The sequence below is a fragment of the Rana temporaria genome, chromosome 3 (assembly GCF_905171775.1).
Source record: "Rana temporaria chromosome 3, aRanTem1.1, whole genome shotgun sequence".
Classification (NCBI taxonomy): domain Eukaryota; kingdom Metazoa; phylum Chordata; class Amphibia; order Anura; family Ranidae; genus Rana; species Rana temporaria.
In genome coordinates this window covers 98438472-98458575 of record NC_053491.1, presented here as the reverse complement: position 1 = coordinate 98458575, position 20104 = coordinate 98438472, and the positions used below count along the sequence as shown (strand labels likewise).

The window sequence follows — 20104 nt, the reverse complement described above, 5'->3', positions numbered from 1 at the left end:
TAAGAAATGTACCCACAATAATTTCTTCAGTAATATTCCAATCTACTGCTTCCTTAGTCTATAGGGACATTCACTAAAATCTTGTAAAGAGAGTTGGTCGTAGATGGATGGAGTAGATTATTCTAAACCCCTAAAATACATCTACTAATATAGCAGATGTGCAAGCTGCATACGCTGAATTAAACGGCAAGGGACCATGAAGCATGTGTTCGGCATGCAAATTTTAATAAGCACATCTTTTCATGCCGTGATAGTCCTACCTTTCCATAGCATAAATATCACACCTGTGTTCACACATCAGTTTATTCTGCCTGCACCATTATGTGGAAACCAAGCATGATCCTTACAGTCAGTTCCTGCTTGATGTGCTCAATTGTTCCTTCTAAAGCTCTGGTTCCACGTGTGGCTTCATCTTCTACAGCTTTCACAGTCTTTAACAGAGACGTCACATTTGTCACCATGACCTAAAGATTGGAAAAATAAATATATAAAACAAATACATTTAATTGTAGATACTTAAAGAATTGAACAGATTCCTTCCCTGGTATCTGTGCCAGTACAGTAGGTTATTTTGACAGGCATTACCTTAGCTGCACTTTTCAACTGATACATGGATGGATCATCTGCTGGCTTCCCTGCTGCACCTTTTGTGGCCCCTATTAGATCTCCTAGAGCTTTTGCAACATCTTTTATTGCATTGATTAGCACCACCTAAAAGAGGGATATAGACCCATGAGTACAAGTTTTATTTATTTTTTTAAGAAAGAAGATCGTTGAGAATGTCTTCTGTGATAAGCTAACAACTCATGCCAATTAAACAAAAGGTTTATAATCTGCAATGCCACAGAAAGCAGCAAAACATTCAGAGCGCAGAAAGCCTAAAACATATTGACATGTGCTCAATTCAGGATTGAAGCTTTCACCATGAGACACAGAGACCAAGTTAGAATGCGGTCATTGAGAAGCTTTATTTTGTTTTATGACATGAAGTCTCTACCACTAATTCTGCTCAGACTGAAAGCTCACCATACACAACAAAGTAAATAACAATGTCTGAAAATATTAGTCATTCAGTATCATAAAACTAGAAGCAGTATCTACAGCCAAACTGCAAAAGTTATACTACTAATGTATGCAGATTGCACAGTACCGTATATTATATTGTACAGTCTATTCAAAAAGTGCAGTTCACGATGCTAACCAATGAACATTTACCTTTCAATCATCTGAAATGTGCACTTCAGCTTTGATCCCTGAATGCTTTGGTCAGAGTGATTCTGCTGAATGCCGACACCTTCGCTGCATGGAAGCTTGGTTTTTTTTACGGTCATAATTAGATTGGGAAGCTGCAGAGTATGTCTGTTATTCAACGATTGAACTTACAATAAATTTGGTGCCTAAAATATATGATGTCTACTGAACAGAGAAGGACTGCATTATGGTATAATAAGCTTCCCATGCTCTGCTCTTCACCTATATCTACTGCACAGTGGGATTCCTAATCTTGTGTGCAATGCTAGGCTTGACTGTATTCTGGTTGTAAAGGCAGAAGGTTTATCTTAATGCATTCTATGCCTTAAGATAAAAAGCCTTCTGTGTGCAGCAGCTGTCCCAGCACCCCCTAATTACTTACCTGAGCCCCATCTCTATCCAGTGATGCACACGAATGTCTTGGCCATCCGAGACTCTCCCTCCTGATTGGCCGAGACACAGTACTGGCACCATTGGCTCCCGCTGCAATCACAGTCAGTCAGCCAATCAGGAGGCCGCAGCGCCGTGTCTGAATGGACACAGGGAGCCGTGACTTGGCTCAGGTTCCCACATAGCAAGCTGCTTGCTGTGGGGGCACTCAACAGAAGGAAGGGGCTGAGATCATAGAAGAGGGACCGAAAGAGGATCCGGGCTGCTCTGTGCAAAACCACTGCTCAGAGCAGGTAAGAATTACATGTTTATTTTTATTGAAAACAAAAAAAAAAAAAACAAGACTTTACAATCACTTTAAGTCCAATCTAATAGTTCGAGTACATAAAATATATATATATATTTTACACTCTCTTTTGTGAATACTATATGGTCAATTCTGTGGAACTATACCCAGAAATAATTCAGGCACAGTGTGAGAATTTGTGATACTAGTGTCTTATCCACTAAAAATATATTATAAAACATAATCTGGAGAACTCATAAAAGGGGTCTAAGACGCCCTTTAGGGCCCTGTCGGGGGGCGCAGCACCGAATGGAATGGTGCATGCAAAAGATTCATGTACCAGTCAGAGTGTCATACTGGACACTATTTCCTTAGTGCACTCCATCCCCTCCCCAGCAACTGTGCCTGTCCCTTCCAAGGTTGTATGGTTAAAGTGGAGTTCCACCCATTTTTTTATGTTTGTCTGTGCTGCATGCTCTAATCTCATAGTGTTCAGAATGGACAATTTTTATTTCATTTGTTGCTTGTAAATACCTTTATTTTGTAGTCCTTCATTACTTCCTCCTCCTTATTTGCCTAGGCTATTTGCAAGGGTTTCTGGGATAGGCATCATGTTTCCCAGTAGTCCTTGCAAACCTGACTGAAACCTATTACATTGCTTGTGCACTGAGCATGTGCGAGATATGCAAGGCTGAAATCCAGGAAGTCATACAGTCTGGTTTCATGATGCCCACACTTAAGATGGCCACGGTCTATTTCTAGATTATAAACTATCTAAATGCTGTAACAACCTAACAAAACGGACCTTAGTTTACAGACTAACTTTACTAGAATACATTAAGCTTGTGTATTACAGGGGTATTTATATTTAAAAAGTGAAATTGTGGGTGGAACTCCCCTTTAAGGAGTTTTGTACTAGTTGCCTATCAGGTTAATTTGACTTTTCATTGGCAGCACACAGAAGTGGCTCCATAGCTAATCTTTAGTCCAACAGCGGCTTTAGAATCATCCCACTGCTGTGAGATATCAATCATAAATAATGTGGGCCCAAATGGGGAACAAGTCTCTTACTTCAAGCGCTGCCCACTCAGTAACAAATCATGGGTCATATTTGGGTAATATCATCTGCATCCCTGGCCCCTTTGTTTACATTTAGCTTTTGGCTGGGTATTCTTCTGGTCGTCAGCTGAATGGGGCCAGGGATACAGCCATGTGCAGGAAGCGATAACATTCATAACAGCTTCCCAGCACAGACTTGCCCCAATCTAATTAATGGTGTACCTCTGTAAGCTAGCTCAGAGCTGGCCTTAATTACCAACATATTTCTAATCCGTGAACTGATGGTAATTCTTAAAGAATCTGTCGCTGCCATAGCAACAGGTTCTTAAAGTGGCAGTAGTAAGAAGTACCTGAATTTCCAGGAAGTGTCGGTAACATTACTGCCCTGGCGCAAGTACGCGCTTAATTTTAGGCGCAGGTAGTTCTTAATGAACTCCTGCCAGAAAACAGTTAGGACTATTCTGAATTTGCCTGAAAATATATATGCACTACAATGTGCTATTTATAGCTTTTGTAGAATGCAATTCAAAAATACAAACTAAGCTAATTTACATGTTTGGTTATGTAATTAAAAAAAAGATTTTAACTGATGGAAAACATTTTGACATCAATGGTCAAGAACTTAAGAGTTTTAAATACATTTGCCAGCTAAAACAAACCGTTTGTTGTAAAAAAAAAAAACATTCAATATTTGGATTACACAGGTTGCAGGAAAGAAAAATCGCTTGATTCCCCCATCAACACAGTACGTGTCGACAGGTTTTAACAAATTTGTTTGGAATCTAGGAGCCAGCTAAAAAAGTTAGGAGCCAGAAAACACGCCCCGTCCCGACGAGCTCGCGCGCAGAATCGAACACATACGTGAGTAGCTCCGGCATATGTAAACGGTATTCAAACCACACATGTGAGGTATCGCGGCGATCGTTATAGAGTGAGAGCAATAATTCTAGCTCTAGACCTCCTCTAACTCAAAACATGCAACCTTTAGAATTTTTTAAACGTTGCCTATGGAGATTTTAAAGGGTAAAAGTTTGTCGGCATTCCACGAGCGTTCGCAATTTTGAAGCGTGACATGTTGGGTATCAATTTACCGTGGCCGGTAATGGAGGCCGCGGCTTCACGCCCTTGTAGGCCGCAAAGCCGCGGCCTCAATTACCGGATGGAGCGGGCGCCAGGTCACAATTTTTTGTCGCAATTGCGACCAGGCGCCCGGACATTGTCGACCCCTGCGTGTCGATGGGGGAATCCCTCCCCCTGAGGAGCTATCGTGTTCTTGCGGCGGAGGAACCATCCCCACTGGGAGAACACCGTTATTATTGCTATAACAGCTGCAAACAATAGTCGCATGTAAAATCGGGCTATCAAGTTGATCAACCAGTTCCTGCTGAACTGGCTGAGATTCAGTCTATGGATGACTTAAAGCGGGGGTTCACCCTGTTAAAAAAAAAAAAAAAAAAGTTTTTTTTTATTATTCCATTACTTTCGGCATCGTAGCGCGAGCTACGGTATGCCGGTCCTAAATTTTTAATCCCCGTACTCACTGTGCTATCGTTGATTGAAGAATCCGGGGAATGGGCGTTCCTATGGTGAGAGAAGGTGATTGACGGCCGGCCCTGGCACGTCACGCTTCTCCGGAAATAGCCGAAATAGGCTTGGCTATTCACGGCGCCTGCGCATAGCCTGTGCGCAGGCGCTGTGAATAGCCGAGACCTACTCCGGCTGTCTTCGGGGAGCGTGACGTGCCAGAGCCGGCCGTCAATCATCCTCCCTCTCCATAGGCACGCCCATTCCCCGCGGGAGTCGGATTCTTCAATCAACAATAGCACAGTGAGTACGGGGATTAAAAATTTAGGACCGGCATACCGTAGCTCGCGCTACGATGCCGAAAGTAATGGAATAATGGGGTGAAGGAGGGTGAACTACCGCTTTAAGTCAACTAAAGTTAAATTAGTACAACTGGCGAAAACCCATCTACATAAATTATAAGCATTCAAAGGGTGGTAGCAACTGCATTAAATGCCAAGTTCACCTTTCGGAACATGTTACATGTTCCACCCATATTAAGTGTGTGAAATACGCAACATGTTTCAGCTCCTGCAGCCTCTCCCCCTGGTCCCTGCCTCAGTGAGACAGCTGGCGGGGGATCAGCAATGTGGCCGTGTAGGTGGAGTTTTCTGTGAATAGACTACAACTACTGTCACCCACCGTGGCTGACAGCTTGTAGTTCTGTATTGACTGAGGCTATTTAAGAGCATGTTCATAATTCATTCACAAGCTCTGCAATCTGCAAACAGTCAGACCATATTTGAGGTATGGGCTGAAAGCTGCAGAGCTGGTTTGCAGAAGCCAGATATTGTAACTCCTGATCCACCGATCATGGGTGCAATGCTTTCCAGTTTCCTGCAGGAAAAAATAGTAAATATAGATTTTTTTTCTGAAAAAATGTGCATTTATTATCTTTCCTAAAAGGTGAATTTATCCTTTAAAAAGGAGTATTGGTAAAAGTTGTGTGTATTAAACACTCACTAAAATTCAGTGCAGCAGTTGCTTTAACTAAAAATGTACCTTTTACAAAGTAGTTAGTTCACTCCAACATATTTTTACAGTTTTGGCTGCATTAGGGTAAAGTTAAGAATCCCTGCCATGTTTTTATTGCTGCCTGGGTACCCTTTGCCCACTGTTGCTGGGGCAGATGTGAGAGAAAATCTCACTAGGTTGATTAGAGACAGCAGCAACAAAGGCTATAACCATTTCCTACTGTAAACCGGGTAGTTCTGACTTACCTTTAAATTTCATGTCTTGGAATACAGTACTTGTAGCCATGGACCTTGGGTTAATTCCGATTACTTTGAGGTAATTGGACAATGGCGCAAAAGCTAGGCTAGTAAAACCCCCTGTACACACTCCTATAACCCCACCCACTTCACTGGACTCCAGTTTTGTAGCATGCAATAAGGAGAGACAGGTTACAGAGGGAAACAAACTGTGTCCCGTATTCCAAAGATATGGATATTATGGTAAGCCAAAATTCCAATTATCTTAAAATGTACAGTACTTGTAGCCATAGCCCTAAGAACATACAACCCATGGTCTATGGCTACAGGTCCAGTAGTGTACGATTAGGATAAACATTTACTGCGGTCTCGTGTTCCTAGGGGAGAGATCTCTAGTCTAGAGGTCGACCGATATGGGTTTTTCTCTGGCCGATACCGATGCCGATATTTAGAATTTGGGGCGGCCGATGGCCGATATATGATGCCGATTTTTGCGGCCGATATTTTAGGCCGATTTTTTATTTTTTGGCAGGTGGCGCTAATTGGCACTGGCAGATTGCACTGGATGGAACCAATTGGCAAAATCAGATGGCACCGATTGGCAGGTGGCACTGAATGGCACTGGCAGGTGGCACTGGTTGGCACGTGGCACTAAGGTGGCGGTGGCACTAATTGGCACTGGCAGATGGCACTGGTTGGCACTGGCAGGTGGCACTAATTGGCACGTGGCACTGGATGGTACTGGCAGGTGGCACTAATTGGCAATAGTTAGCACTGGCAGATGGCACTGGTTGGCACTGGCACTAATTGGCAGGTGGCACTGGATGGCCTTGGCAGGTGGCACTAGCAGGTGGCACTGGATGGCACTGGGTGGCATTGGCAGGTGGCACTGGATGGCATTGGCAGGTGGCACTGGATGGCATTGGCAATGCCAGGTGGCACTGGATGGCATTAGCAGGTGGCACTGGATGGCATTGGCAGGTGGCACTGGATGGCATTGGCAATGCCAGGTGGCACTGGATGGCATTAGCAGGTGGCACTGGATGGTATTGGCAGGTGGCACTGGATGGCGTTGACAGGTGGCACTGGATGGCATTAACAGATGGCACTAGTTGGCATTGGCAGGTGGCACTAGTTGGCATGGCATTGGCAGGTGGCACTGGATGGCATTGGCAGGTGGCACTGGATGGCATTGGCATTAGCAGATGGCACTGGCAGGTTTCACAGCACATAATGTAGCAGATAATGTGTGAAACTCTCTATACAGTTTCACAACTGCTGCAGAGAAAGAGGAGCTCAGATTCATTGCGATGTTGAAGGTGGGCGGGACCCGGGTTGGGCGGGGCTCAGCTGTCCACCAGCCAATGGGATGAGATCATTGGCTGGATAGCTGCTGAGTACCGCCCACCCCGGGTCCCGCCCACCTTCAACATCGCAACGAATCTGAGCTCCTCTTTCTCTCTGCAGCAGTTGTGAAACTGTATGAAGAGAGAGTTTCACACATTCAGCTACATTATGTGCTGTGAAACTGTGAGAGCAGAGAGAGAGAGGAGCTCAGATTCATCGTGATGTTGGAGGTGGGCGGGACCCAGCAGCTATCCAGCCAATGATCTCATCCCATTGGCTGGTGTTGGACAGCTGAGTCCCGCCCACCCCGGGTCCCGCCCACCCCGACATCAGTCCGACAGCTCCATTCTCCTTCACACACACGGCACTGCTCTGCAGACAGTGTGGAGAAGGGAGGGGGAACCCCATGTTCCTCCTTCCTTCTCCACACTCTGCTGATGCAGATCTGCTAAATATCGGCCACATTTGGATAATAATCGGCCGATGCCGATTTCTCCAAAATGACTGAATATCGGCCCGATATATCGGCCGGCCGATATATCGGTCGACCTCTACTCTAGTCATCAGCAAAAAAATACCTGATCGAGTATCCAAGTCTTCACTCGCCATCATAAACCAGCTCTCATTAAAGTACAGGGCTTGAAGTTGCTAGGGTGTTGGCTTCTTAGGAACAGATGCCCTGTTTCTGGCTATACATTTGCCAGCTGGGAAGCTGGCAAGTTTGATATTCAGACAATGATGTCACCACCATCCTTGCCCCTTTGCAAAAATACGAAGGAAACTTGGACAGACGCACTCCAAAAATGTTCTTTTAATTAAAATCGATCACAAAATTAACATGCTACAGCAAAAAAATTGGAACAAAAGCCAACGTTTCGCACTGTAGCTTCAGCGTTTAGTCATAGCTACAGTGCAATGAGGAGCAGACTTATCCAGTAGGAAAGCATAACAAAATATGTTTTTTTTTTCTTTGTTTTTTCTATTCACCAAAAAATAATTTTCTCTGAGTTTATTAAAGGACACATAATGGATGGATTTTATGTTGCCACTTACAGGAGCAGGGTGCTAGGTACAACAAAAACTAAAAAGTATGCCCAAAAGGTGGCCTCCTGCTGGTGGCCAAAACCCCCACCTGAGGAAAAGAAAGGACGAGCTCAAAGCATAAGAAAAAAAAAAAATGGAACTGCACCCCGGCAAACTCAAACTGGTGTCTGTAAAACTTTCTGACCAAAACTGGAATCCAGTGAGGCAGTCACATAAATTTTGTAGAACTTGGTAAAAGTGTGAACTGATGACCAAGTAGCTATCTTGCAAACCTGAACAAAGCATCAGAATGATGAAATGCATTAGACACACTCTGCTCCCTGGTAAACTGCGCAGAAGCAGGGAACAGGGCTTCCTGGCCCGACAGGGCATAGGCCCAAACCATGGTTTAGCTAATCCACCCAAAAATGATGTAGGGTGAAGCAGCTTTTCCTTTCCTGGGGCCATCTGGCACAATGAATAGAACTTTAGTCTTCTGAATCAAGGCAGTGGAACTCAAGTAAACCAAATGCCCTAACCAGATCCAAATGATGAAGAGCCACTTCCTTTGGATGAGAAGGATGGGGCACAGAGATGGCAAGACTGTGCTTGTTCAAATGGAAGGCCTTCACCACCTTCCACAGAAGACTACAAGGATCTATAATATCCAGCCTGTCTCTCAGCCGATAGTTGACAGACGTCAAAAAGACAAAAATAAAATAAAAAATTTTCCTCAGGGCGCTGGGCCCAAAGGGGAGCCATACGTCCTTCTCCTTGCTAGGCAGAACGAAACTGAGGCTGCATGCTGCAGGGAGGTGGGTTATGTCCGGAGGGACCATCCCCAGGGCGGGGCTGTTCAACTCTAAATGACATGTATATGAATCTAACATGTTTCTGCCTAGTCCTCTCCTGTAAACAGGGAACATAACCCACTTGTCAAGAATTAAGAGGCTGTGTCCGTCCATGGACGATCAGAGAAAATACATTTTTTGCAGGCCAAATTGGGCACCAATAGTTCTTCTTCCTTATCCAAAGGAGAAAGGTTGGCATTTGCCTCAGAGGTCCACGGATCCAATTAAAAAGATGTTTCAGCGTCCAACTCATCAGAAGCCAGTGGTAATGATCGCTTGGTTAGCAGGTTTGCACACACAGAGCTTTTTGTCATGTGCAAACACTTCCATAGTGGCAGAGAAAGGATCAAAGGGTAAACGGGGCCCGGAGGACCCCAACGTAGCTTAACTTGCATCTGAAAAGGTAACAGAGGCCCTCAGAAGTTTGGCAAGCTAAGCAGAGTTGATCTGCCAGGGAAAAAGTACCCGTAGACCCACAGGGAGCAGAAGTAGTAGCAGTGCCTTAACAATGGGGGTCTCTGCCGCTTTGCGACCCACCCACCCCAACTCGGCATAGCAGATTGCAGAAAGGAAGCAGACCCTCCCCCCCTACCCACCAAGGATAGGGCTGGAGATAAGGGGGCAGATTGGCAACCTCCTCCAAAACACAAAAATTGAAAGCAGTAGAAGAGATTACCCAGGGCAAGGGAATATCTACATGTACTCAACACACCCAGGTACACACTCATGGTTAGTTGAAGCACACCTTGAACTTTTAGTCCTCCACTGATGAAGCCTCTCCAGTGTTGTGGGGGCTACCTAAATCTATATCAGGCCTGTCACCCAACATTACAGTGGAAATAAAAAAAAATCAATTGACAGGAACAAAAAAAGTCTTCTTGCGGAACAAAAATCCATCAATATGGGGGGGGGGGGGGAATCTGTTTACAGGGACAAATGTTTGCAGATGGGGAAGGGGAGATTGGTCACCAGCAGGGGCCGCCCCTTGCATGTAATTTTAGTTTTGGATGCACCTAGCATTCAGCTACTGCAGGTAGCTACATCAAACCCACCTTTCTTGAAGATCGTTATTCAACAAAACGAAGAGAAAGACAAGTGCTAAAAATTACTGTTCAGAAACTAAAGCTGATATAGGCCGATTTACTGGACTACTTTCATAAAACGCAAGTTATGGCTAGTGAAAAGAAGCAATTCAACAACAACTTCTGAACAATAACGAGAAGTGTGAGAGGAGTCCACTGTTGTCCAAGTGTTACAAGGGACTAGGAAATAAATATAGACCTGCACTGAGAGACTCTGCTCTTTACTGCCCCATGAAATTTAGAATCTAAGTTCATTGACTTGTAATATTGAAGATTCTTCAATGTCCTGGTTCTAATGAAAAACTTTGATGTCTCCTTCCAAAACTGCTTGTTCTTCAGCACTCTCCCACAGGGGCATTTGTGATACATATGCATCATCCTGTATAGTAATAGGTCATGGTGAAGCCCCAACACCCCATTACATCCCTTTCTATTTTATTACAAAGTCAAACTATTCACGTTTTTCACAGATGCTCAATCCTTTCTATAGGGATAAAGGATTTTTCCAGACATTAAATTACAGTTTGGCATTTTCCTTGAAGCAAACATGTGATTCTTAAATAACATATTAAACTAAAGGTCATAAAGAAATCATATGTGGCTCAAGAACAACATGCTTTTTGTTTTAATTTGTTTTATAGTAAAGAAGGATTTGGACATCTCTCTCAGGGTCATTGGTGAAGACACCCCCTTCATTTCTTATGACTCGGACAGGAAATTAAAGTAAGACTTGTGTAGGTTTCTCTATCCAAAAAAAAAAGGAGCTGTCAGAATACCCAAAAGTGACTGTATCTGACTGTTCATCAAGGAATTTCTTGCCCAGCTCCTTCAAATTGTAGTTTTCCAAGTGGTGCCAACAGGTCCACCTACAGCTCGAATTTCAGGTGATTTAGCAGGAATTGGCTGAAATTTGAGCCATGAATGGCAGAAGTATTACCCATAGAGATAAGGAAGAGAAGGACAGCAATAAAAAGCTAAAACCTCAGTGAGGGTTTTAATGGTTCATATAGCTGTACTAAGTAGGGGACACTAATCGCAAGAAAAAAAAATCTACCGGTATTTCCCACTCGTAAAAAAAAAAATAATGGCTGCAGTTGGCAATGAAAAATAGGACCCAAAACACAGGTTGAACACCTAGGTCTGTTTTATCACTTACTATTGTGTTTATGTACCTCGTCAAACAACAGGTGACTTGATCACTGCCACTAAACTCAGCTGCCCTCACATCTATTTAAAATTTGCCCATATTCCCTGCAACCTTAACCATCACACAAAGACAGACAAAATAGATGTAAAATTCTGATTTGTTGTTAAAGATTACGATGCCCACTCTTGGTAGTAAGTATAGCCCCTAATATACAACTCTGTGAAAGGACAAACTAGGGTTGCAAATGATGTGAAATACCATACTGCTGCTTTTGTGAGAGGCAAAGTGAAGTTAGAAGCAAACAGGTACAACGTTATATGGGATTTTACTGGTGGAAACCATGAAACGCAAGTGTTTGCTTATGCCTTGCAGTGTCATGGAGTCTTTCACGTTTCTCCAGATCTTTCAGTGCTTAAAACAGCAAAAAAGGGAAAAAGGGAAAGGAGATACACACGGGCCAAGCGTGTTAAATGACTATACCCGACAGTTTTCCGTGTTCATTTGGAATATCGTTTCCAAGCCTGGACGTCTTATTTGAAGATAGATATAGAGCTGAAGGGCGCATAAAGGAGAGCAAAGGTAAGAAGTTAAAGAGCCCTAAGAGCTGAAGTTCTGAGGATCTAAGGAAAAAAGGCCTTTGCCAAAATTTGTTTTTCTCACCTGGGTTTCAGGATCGTCGGACCCTAGACTGGCTGCACCCAATTTCACCACCTCTGCCAGCTGTGTAATAGTGCTCGCTGATGACTGGGCAGCCTGTGCCAGCTTGTCCTGACTAGATGCGGCACCGGACACCAGCAGCTTGGTGTCCTCTACAAGAGCCTTGGCAGTCTTAAGGATGTTTTCCCTGTGCAAACAAAACAATCATAAATGATGCAGACAATTCATTAAAACAGAAGCAATATAAAAATAAATATGCAGATTTTTAAGGCTGTGAAACATTTTCCCCACAGAGCTATGCATGCGGAGGACTGTAAAACTGAAAACAAGATACAGTCTCCTCTCTTCTGTCTCGTTACATTATGATCATGTCATTGTGTCTGTGTATGATGTACATCTCTGACAACTCACCTGTGGTCAGCAAAGCTTTCCTTGTTTTCAGAGTTGAGTGTGCCAGCAGTGGCAAACATGATGGTGGTATCCAGATCTGCAATGATCCCAGATACTGCACTACCTGCAGTAATGCAGGCTTGCGTTCCCTTGTTACCCGCTTGAAAAGCAGTCAGAACCAGCGATACCTAAATGTAAAGTGACAAAGTTGTAAGCATACAAGGCAGATTTCTATATGGAAATTTCTACATATAAAGTGCAAAAAAAAACTGCTCATAATTTATCATAAGTAATTAAATCTTTGCTATATAAAAGAACCCATTTCAAAATATTATACATACCTAATGGTCTGACCAACCAAAATTAAGAAATAAGGTGAATAATTGTGTTCCAAATTTAATAAAATGGCATACTGACTTCAAATGACGACGTTCTGTAAAATTTAATTTAGTTTTGAATAAAAAAAAAAAAATTATGATGGCAGTGGTATACGCGATTTCATTTTATTGATTACCACGTCAATATTAGTGGTGTCAAGTCTTAGCTCTTAAAGAAACGGCTGTAAACAAGATAGATACATTTATAGTTAATTATTATCATAGACCGGGTTGTATGGAATTGTATGGAATGATGTAAAATTGGTAACCCCTCCCAAAAAAAAAAAAAAAAACTGATCACAGGTGTATGCTATATTAGCACAAATACTACTGTAAATCACCTTTTCTGTCACAGCCCGGGCACATTCAATTAATTCCCGCTTGGTATAACCGTCAGATGGACAAATCTGTAAGGCTCCAGCTTTCTGCACCAAAAATATACATCCATGTCCCAAATCCTGGATCCTAGATTTAAGTTGAAACCCAATCTGAAAAAGGAAATACAGGACTTTAAAAAATAAAATAAAAAATGTAACAAATCTACAGTTGAAAAGTGTACTTAAAACCCCATACATATAAAATGTATTGGTTTAATGAGGATAAATGTAAATTTACAAAGTGAAACCGATCAATGGAGGAAATAAAGTGTTTCAGCACTCTGCAACTATGCCAACAACGGAAGTGTCACTCAATTTACTTAAAGTGACAATTAAGTCTGGTTTAAAAGAACAAAAAAAGTATGTATTGTTAACTTAAAAGAGCACCTTCTCAGATTTTCCAAATTCCTTTGCTTTTGGTGCTGTGATCTGACTTCCTGTCAGAGGGTGGCTACCTTTGTTCTGCATGGTCCCACTGTATGTAGAAAGCAGCCACTCTCTCTTGCTTGCTGCCAAGATGGACTGTGAACTTTGTAGCATGCATAAAGCAATGTACAGGACTGCAACTAACATGCACTGCTCATTACAACCAAACAGAAGTGAAGGGAAAAAAGATGTTCGGGAAATCAGAGAGGACAATACAAGGAGGCAGAAAAACACACTAAAACATGTTCATGAAAAGAAGGTTACAGGGACATGAAAGAGTGGGTGTGTATGGATTATTTTATAAAATAAGGTATCATTTAGTATCACTTTAATCGGAGTTCCCTGTAATCCACAGTGCACATAGATCATCTCATAGGGTTCTGTGGAATTGTACTTTCTGAAGCATGTACCGTGTAACCATCACCCTCTGCTTCTTGCATCGCTAAAAAGTTAGAATGCGATTGGTTGTTGTGACAAAGATCTGAGTAGTGTACCTGACGACGTGATCGTGTTTATAAGTAAGGACTGTATGCGGTAAGTGGTATCTCGGCAATTACTCTCGGGATGGCCTTTAGTTTAGTGGATGTACTCGATGATGCACTTCACTCATGTTTTGGTTTATACAAGTTTTTTTAATCTCTTAATTAGTGAAATAAATAGAATTCAGTGAGAACTACGAGAGTTTTCCCTTTCTCAAGCTGCTTCATGTATGTTGTTGTGAGCTTGGTTGGTTATCTTTTTATCTGGATGTTTACTGCAAGAGACCAGACTGTATCGACCAGACTGTATCGTTGAACTTGACCCCTACTGAGGAAACAAGCTGTATAGACCTATTGTCTTTGAGGTCACAAAATAGGATAAGCAGATTGTATTGTCACTGAGTTTAGCACTGTACTCTGAATTGGAGAGAAGAGCACTGTTTAAAAAACAAGATTTGGATTTTATCACTTTCATTGTTTTTTTATGCCAGAAAAACTTTTAGGTTCATACAAACATACAGGTTCCAGAATTAAACAGATATCAAAATACCTCCATTGCATCTGGTTACAACATTACAAACACTCTACGGATATTGCATTCCAGCCCAAAATGAATAAATTCCAAGTCTCACGTCTCCCCCAAAGTGTAAAAAAAAAAAAACTTGGATTACACAAGAATTTTAACAAATACCATGCAGTACCTGCATGTACCTTGTACTATGCCCTCTTGTTCTGTGCCCTCCCTGTGTTGCATTCTCATTCCCTCTACCAGCTGTCACCTCTGCCCCCATGTCTCACATCCCCACCCTATTCCCCCCAGCAATCACAGCCTTTTCCATCCCAACTCTCCCATTCCACAATCCCCATTTCACCCCACCCTCAACTACCATGCCCTCACTAAACTAAAAAGTGGAATTGGTACAACCCTACTAGGAATATCTAAGCACTCCACCCAATACTTTTTCAAATTTAAACAGGCATCCTCTATGCTGGTAGATAACCGTTCATAGCTGAGTGGAGTGACCATATGAGTTACTCAGTCTCTATTGGTGGGAATGGAAGCACCTTTCCAGAAAAGCAAAATTACTCTTTGCAGGACTGAAATAGGGCTCTGGAGACTGCTTCCTTAAGGTGGAGTTACACCCATAATTTCATCTTTATATAAAATCGGTTCCTTTCTGCTTGCATACGATTTGGCCAATTTTTTTTCCCTTACTGTATGTGTCTTGTTGCTAGGGTGTCCCTTCTAATCTGCCATTTCTGGGCCGTGGCTTTGTACGTCATATCCTGCGGTGCCTGTGCTTCTGGGAGGTGAGATGTGTCATCGTTCCCATTTTAATACAATGTGTAATTGTTGGTGACAAAGGTAACAAGATATTTTGACTGATGTGTTAAAAAAAAAAAAAAGGCCAACAATAAGTTAACAAAAACAATCTCTAGAAAATGCTGTTATATATGGTCTAATAAACCTTTTAATATACAGATTTTTCAAATACTCTGCATGCTGCAAATCCAAAGCTCTCACCTCTTTGGGCTCAGCTGTAACTGCTGCCATGCGACCTTGGACGGCAAGATTTCCATAGTCACTTGTTACTTGTGATGCAAGACCACCAAGCTCTTCGGGGTTTGTGACAGATTTCGTCATCTAAAAACCAAACAAAGATTATTAGGATATGGGGACACAGAAATGTGGTTAACAGGTGGAAAAAAAATTTGACTACTTTAACTCTTTTGTGACCACACTGCTCGAAGCTCATTCCTGCAGGACTTCATTCTATCAGCCCTAAATTGTGATTGCCAAATGAAAATTTTATAATGAATATCAATAAAAACAACCGATAACTTTGTTGTCATGTTTAATGTAAGCACCACCTTATTGCAGGACACCCGAGCTTGAGCCAGCATCTTCTTTCTGTGCGAGATTATGGCCCTCTGGTGATGCCAGTGTCACACACTTGTCACACAACATTTTGATTGCAAGTCGGTATGTTTTTTTTTAAATACATTCCTTTTTTATTTAGAAATTTTGCTCTTTTGGTACACTCTGTTTTCAATCATATACAAAAATATACATTTAATTACATTTCCATAAAACCTTATTTTTTATTATCAACCATGTAGCCTGTGTGTTATTTTTCTTTTTCCTTCTTCCCGTCCTACAACCGACAATGGGAGTTTGCACCAGCTATTGCATTTCTCCTTGTGTCTATCCAGCAGAGGGCCCAGGTTCAGCTTGAGGTACACAGCCGGGTCTGGGGATACCACCACTCCCAAGTACTTAAAATTATTGTTTATCATAATCTGTTCTGCTCCAATTGGCAGGGGTTCCCTTAGCTTGTCTATAGGCATCAAAATTGATTTAGACCAATTGATGACAAAACCCGAGAAGCTTCCGAAGTCCCCATCACTGCCTGCAATGAAGCGGTCGAGTCACCTAGATAGATAAGCACGTCATCCGCGTACAACAATATTTTATCTTCCCTCTGTCCCCTACAGAACCCCACCACCTCAGTGGCGGTGCCGATCAGGATGGCCAGAGGCTTGACTGCTAGTGCTAACAGCAATGGGGACAACGGACACCCTTGCCGGGTCCCTCTATGTAAATCAAATACAGGCGAAAGTTTGTTATTAATACAGAGTTTGGGTAAAGGTGCTTTACGCTAAACCCAGAGCCATTCTATGAACTTGCTCCCCAGTCCAAATCTTGCCAGTATCTCTAGGAGGTAGGGCCACTCCACACCATCGAACGCCTTTGCGGCGTCCAGTGACAGAATGGCCCACCTCCCGGATTGTCCACCGGCACCTGTATATTCATATATAATTGCCTAATATTTTCCGCCGCAGAACGATTGGGTATAAAACCAGACTGATCCGGATGGACCAGTTTGTTAATTACCCGTGATAACCTCATGGTCAGAATTTTAGCCAGGCACTTAACATCAGCATTTAATAAGGAAATCGGACGATACAAGTCCAACAAGAGCCTATCTTTTCCCGGCTTTAATGGTACTATGATTATTGCCTTCTGCATACTATCTGGCAAATAGCCCGTTTCAGCTACCTCCTGCATGGCCTGTAGCAAAGGTGGCAGAAGGATCTCCCCATAATGGGAGTATACCTCTACCAGTATACCATCCGATCCTGGGGATTTACGAAGTGGGGCCCCATCCAGGGCTTCCTTCAGCTCGGTCAAGGTTATGGGTGTATTCAGCATTTCCCCATCTACCTCCGATAACTGTGGGAACGGGCAGGTTTGTAGAAACAAATCCATATCCGAAGGACTATAGCTGTCTTTAGAGGAGTATAGGTCCTTATAAAATTGTTGAAAGTCCTTTAAAATATCAACCCCATGGGTATGTGTATCCCCCGTTTTAGCCTTTATTGATGAAATATTAGATGATTCCCGCTGCTCCCTAGCTATAAGGGCGTGAAGTCGGCCCGTATTTTCCCCCTCCTCAAAATAACTTTGCTGTTGGAAGTATCTGCTCTTTTCCACTGCAGACAGCAGAACAGAGTTATGAGTGAGTGAGTGAGTGAGTGAATGACTTGTATAGCGCTACACATGCAAACTGAATTGCCTCTAGGCGCTTTTTTGCAGCCAGTGTCTTTATGGCTGGTTCGGTCATTTACCCCGTAGGATCTTGACGCTTAGGACACACAGTGGTACACACATATATACATAATGGGCCAATTTGGCCAGGATCCAATTAACCTACCAGCATGTCTTTGGAGTGTGTGAGGAAACCCACGCAGACACAGGGAGAACATGCAAACTCCAAGCAGATGGTGTCGTGTCAGGTTTTTCCCAGATCCGGACTCAGATAACTTACACAAAATATTCCTTCAAGAATCACTTTTCATTGCCAGATTACTCATAGCAAGGAAATGGCTTTAGGCCGTGCCCCCGTCGCTCCAGGAGTGGATATCCGCTGTCAATAAGGTCCTACCATACAAAAAAGAAATCCATGTGCACAGGGGCTGCCCTGCCAAGTATGGCAAGATGTAATGTGATACCTGACTGACACTCTTAGTACCTAAATGTGTGTAACACACTGTCTAACTGTATTCTGTGCATAGATCCACCTTGTTGAAATTGCAATATGTGCCACTGATCTGTCAATGTATATCCTGTAAATTGCTTTTACTCTTCTCAATAAAACACGTTATTTGTAAAAAAATAAAATAAAAAAATAAAAAAAAAGTAAAAACTCTATTGCCTCTCCTATTCCATCCGATGGAGGGCAAGTCGGTATGTTAGCAGTGGCAAGAAAATGCATATCACCACTGTAAAATAAGGTACTTTACTTAGAAGAACCTTGGCTTTGGATACTACCAAAGATTCATACTTACCATCTCTTGTGCAGTTACTGCAATAGCTTTGGAGTATTTAACACCAGTGGTCTGGTAGTCCACAAAAGTTCCTGTGGGTTCTGGTGGTGTGCCCTCATCCAACTGTGAAGAGAACAAGGCGTGTTATAGAACACACTCAGCTAACAATTGTCTCTGTTTCGGAATATTTTAAATAATATGGTTTCTTTTCTAGGAACCTTTAACCAAGCATTAGAAATATCCATTCTTTCAGCTGCCTCGTTATACAAGATAATACATATATACAGATTACCACAATTGGTTAGGAATCTAGGCTAAAGATCACTGGACTTTTGGAACATATTCTGTTACTTAAAAAAAAAATATATCAGAAGTACATAAAATACAAGCTTTTATTTTCTAGATGACTGATTTTAACTGTGTGATTCAAGTTATGTTCCTCAATGTGACAGAACTCACCCTGCTCATGGCATCTGCAATGGAATCAACCATGCCTCCCACCATGCCCACTTCACTGGCAGCCTCATTCAAGGTGATCATAAGGTCATCCACTGCCTCTTTCATTAGCTGGGCTGCCTCTGCAATTGCATCATGCGTGTGCGATGCCTACAGAAAATAGACACATGTAAATTTTTTATACAACAATTGTGTGTGTGTGTGTGTAATATATATATATATATATATATATATATATATATATATATATATAAATTGAAGTGACAGCAACAAGAACTGCATGTTTATCAAGTTTACAAAAATAATATTTTTTAAATAATTTCCCCATAACATTTTTCTTTTGATTACTTGTGATCTTTTATTAAGTGAACCCAGTATACAGTTTATACCTGAATTATTGATAAGAAATGTTAAGACTTGTGGATGGCTGGAAAATGCTTGCTATGGGATCCTGCACAATCATTCCCTATTCAGACTCTTTTTTTTTTTTTTTAAATCAGATAATTTTTATTGAAAACAAACACAAAAACAAAACCAATGATGGTGAGGACACTTAGATACCAGTGTGGAATGACCGTATGGTCTAAACTGTCATTTGTTCAAACAGTACTAAGTATAACACTACATTCAGACACAAATATAGAATAGTTGAATAAGGCAACTGTGGATTTAGAGCTTTGATCTCTCAGCATGTCATGAGTGTCCTCCATCCAATATTCCTTCCCTTTCTGCACCCAGGCCAAACATGGTCCAGAGGCAGAGCAGGGTACCACCATCCCCTAAACAATGGGGAGCGATGGGCAGCATTATCATATAATAATAATAACCGTTGGGTAAAACATAGAAAAAAATATTCAACCTCCGCAGGTCCCAGTATTTACATAGTAGCCCCATACTGGAGCAGCCATGTAAGTGAAGGAATAGTATATCCCCTGCTCTCTATACCAGCAAGTCCCGCCGATTGCCGATCTCTCTAAGGTGGTGCATTCGCTGATGTGGCTCTGCCCCCGGGGATCCTATTGTGGACCAGGCGTAATAGAGCCAGTCCAGGGGTGTCCAACAAGTAATCCCATATATTTTCAAATTTATTCGGACTACCACAGTGTTTGTACGTACGCAAGTTGCTCTCTAATAAGAGTCATTTACAGATGCAATCCATTCTTTGTGTGTGGGGGCCATCATAGAGAGCCATTTTCTAACAATGAGTTTCCTAGCCAGGAATAGCACTCTAAGAATTGCAGTATATGTACATGGTGTGTACAGGTGTGTACAGTTCTTCGTCTAGCCAACCTAGTAGACAAAGTTTAGGATCAGTCATGAGTTTGAAATTCCATATGCTACTGATAGTGAAAATCACACTATTCAGACTCTTAACCACTTCAGCCCCGGACCATTTTGCGATT

General features: G+C 42.2%; 1 protein-coding gene across 3 annotated transcripts in view; it reads right to left on the bottom strand.

Moving 5' to 3' along the window:
• The window catches only part of TLN2 (talin 2), a 289294-nt gene that overhangs the window by 16871 nt on the left and 252319 nt on the right, over positions 1 to 20104 (bottom strand). For 2 of the 3 annotated variants that reach the window (XM_040343054.1, XM_040343055.1), the window contains exons 42-50: positions 18705 to 18851; positions 18267 to 18368; positions 15442 to 15561; positions 12976 to 13122; positions 12279 to 12445; positions 11871 to 12054; positions 11691 to 11762; positions 586 to 711; positions 348 to 464 (exon numbers count right to left, since the gene is read on the bottom strand). In XM_040343054.1, the coding sequence (XP_040198988.1) occupies positions 348 to 464; positions 586 to 711; positions 11691 to 11762; positions 11871 to 12054; positions 12279 to 12445; positions 12976 to 13122; positions 15442 to 15561; positions 18267 to 18368; positions 18705 to 18851 (1182 nt within the window). The remainder of the gene's footprint in view (positions 1 to 347; positions 465 to 585; positions 712 to 11690; positions 11763 to 11870; positions 12055 to 12278; positions 12446 to 12975; positions 13123 to 15441; positions 15562 to 18266; positions 18369 to 18704; positions 18852 to 20104) is intronic. The other variant, XM_040343056.1, reaches the window with a different exon arrangement.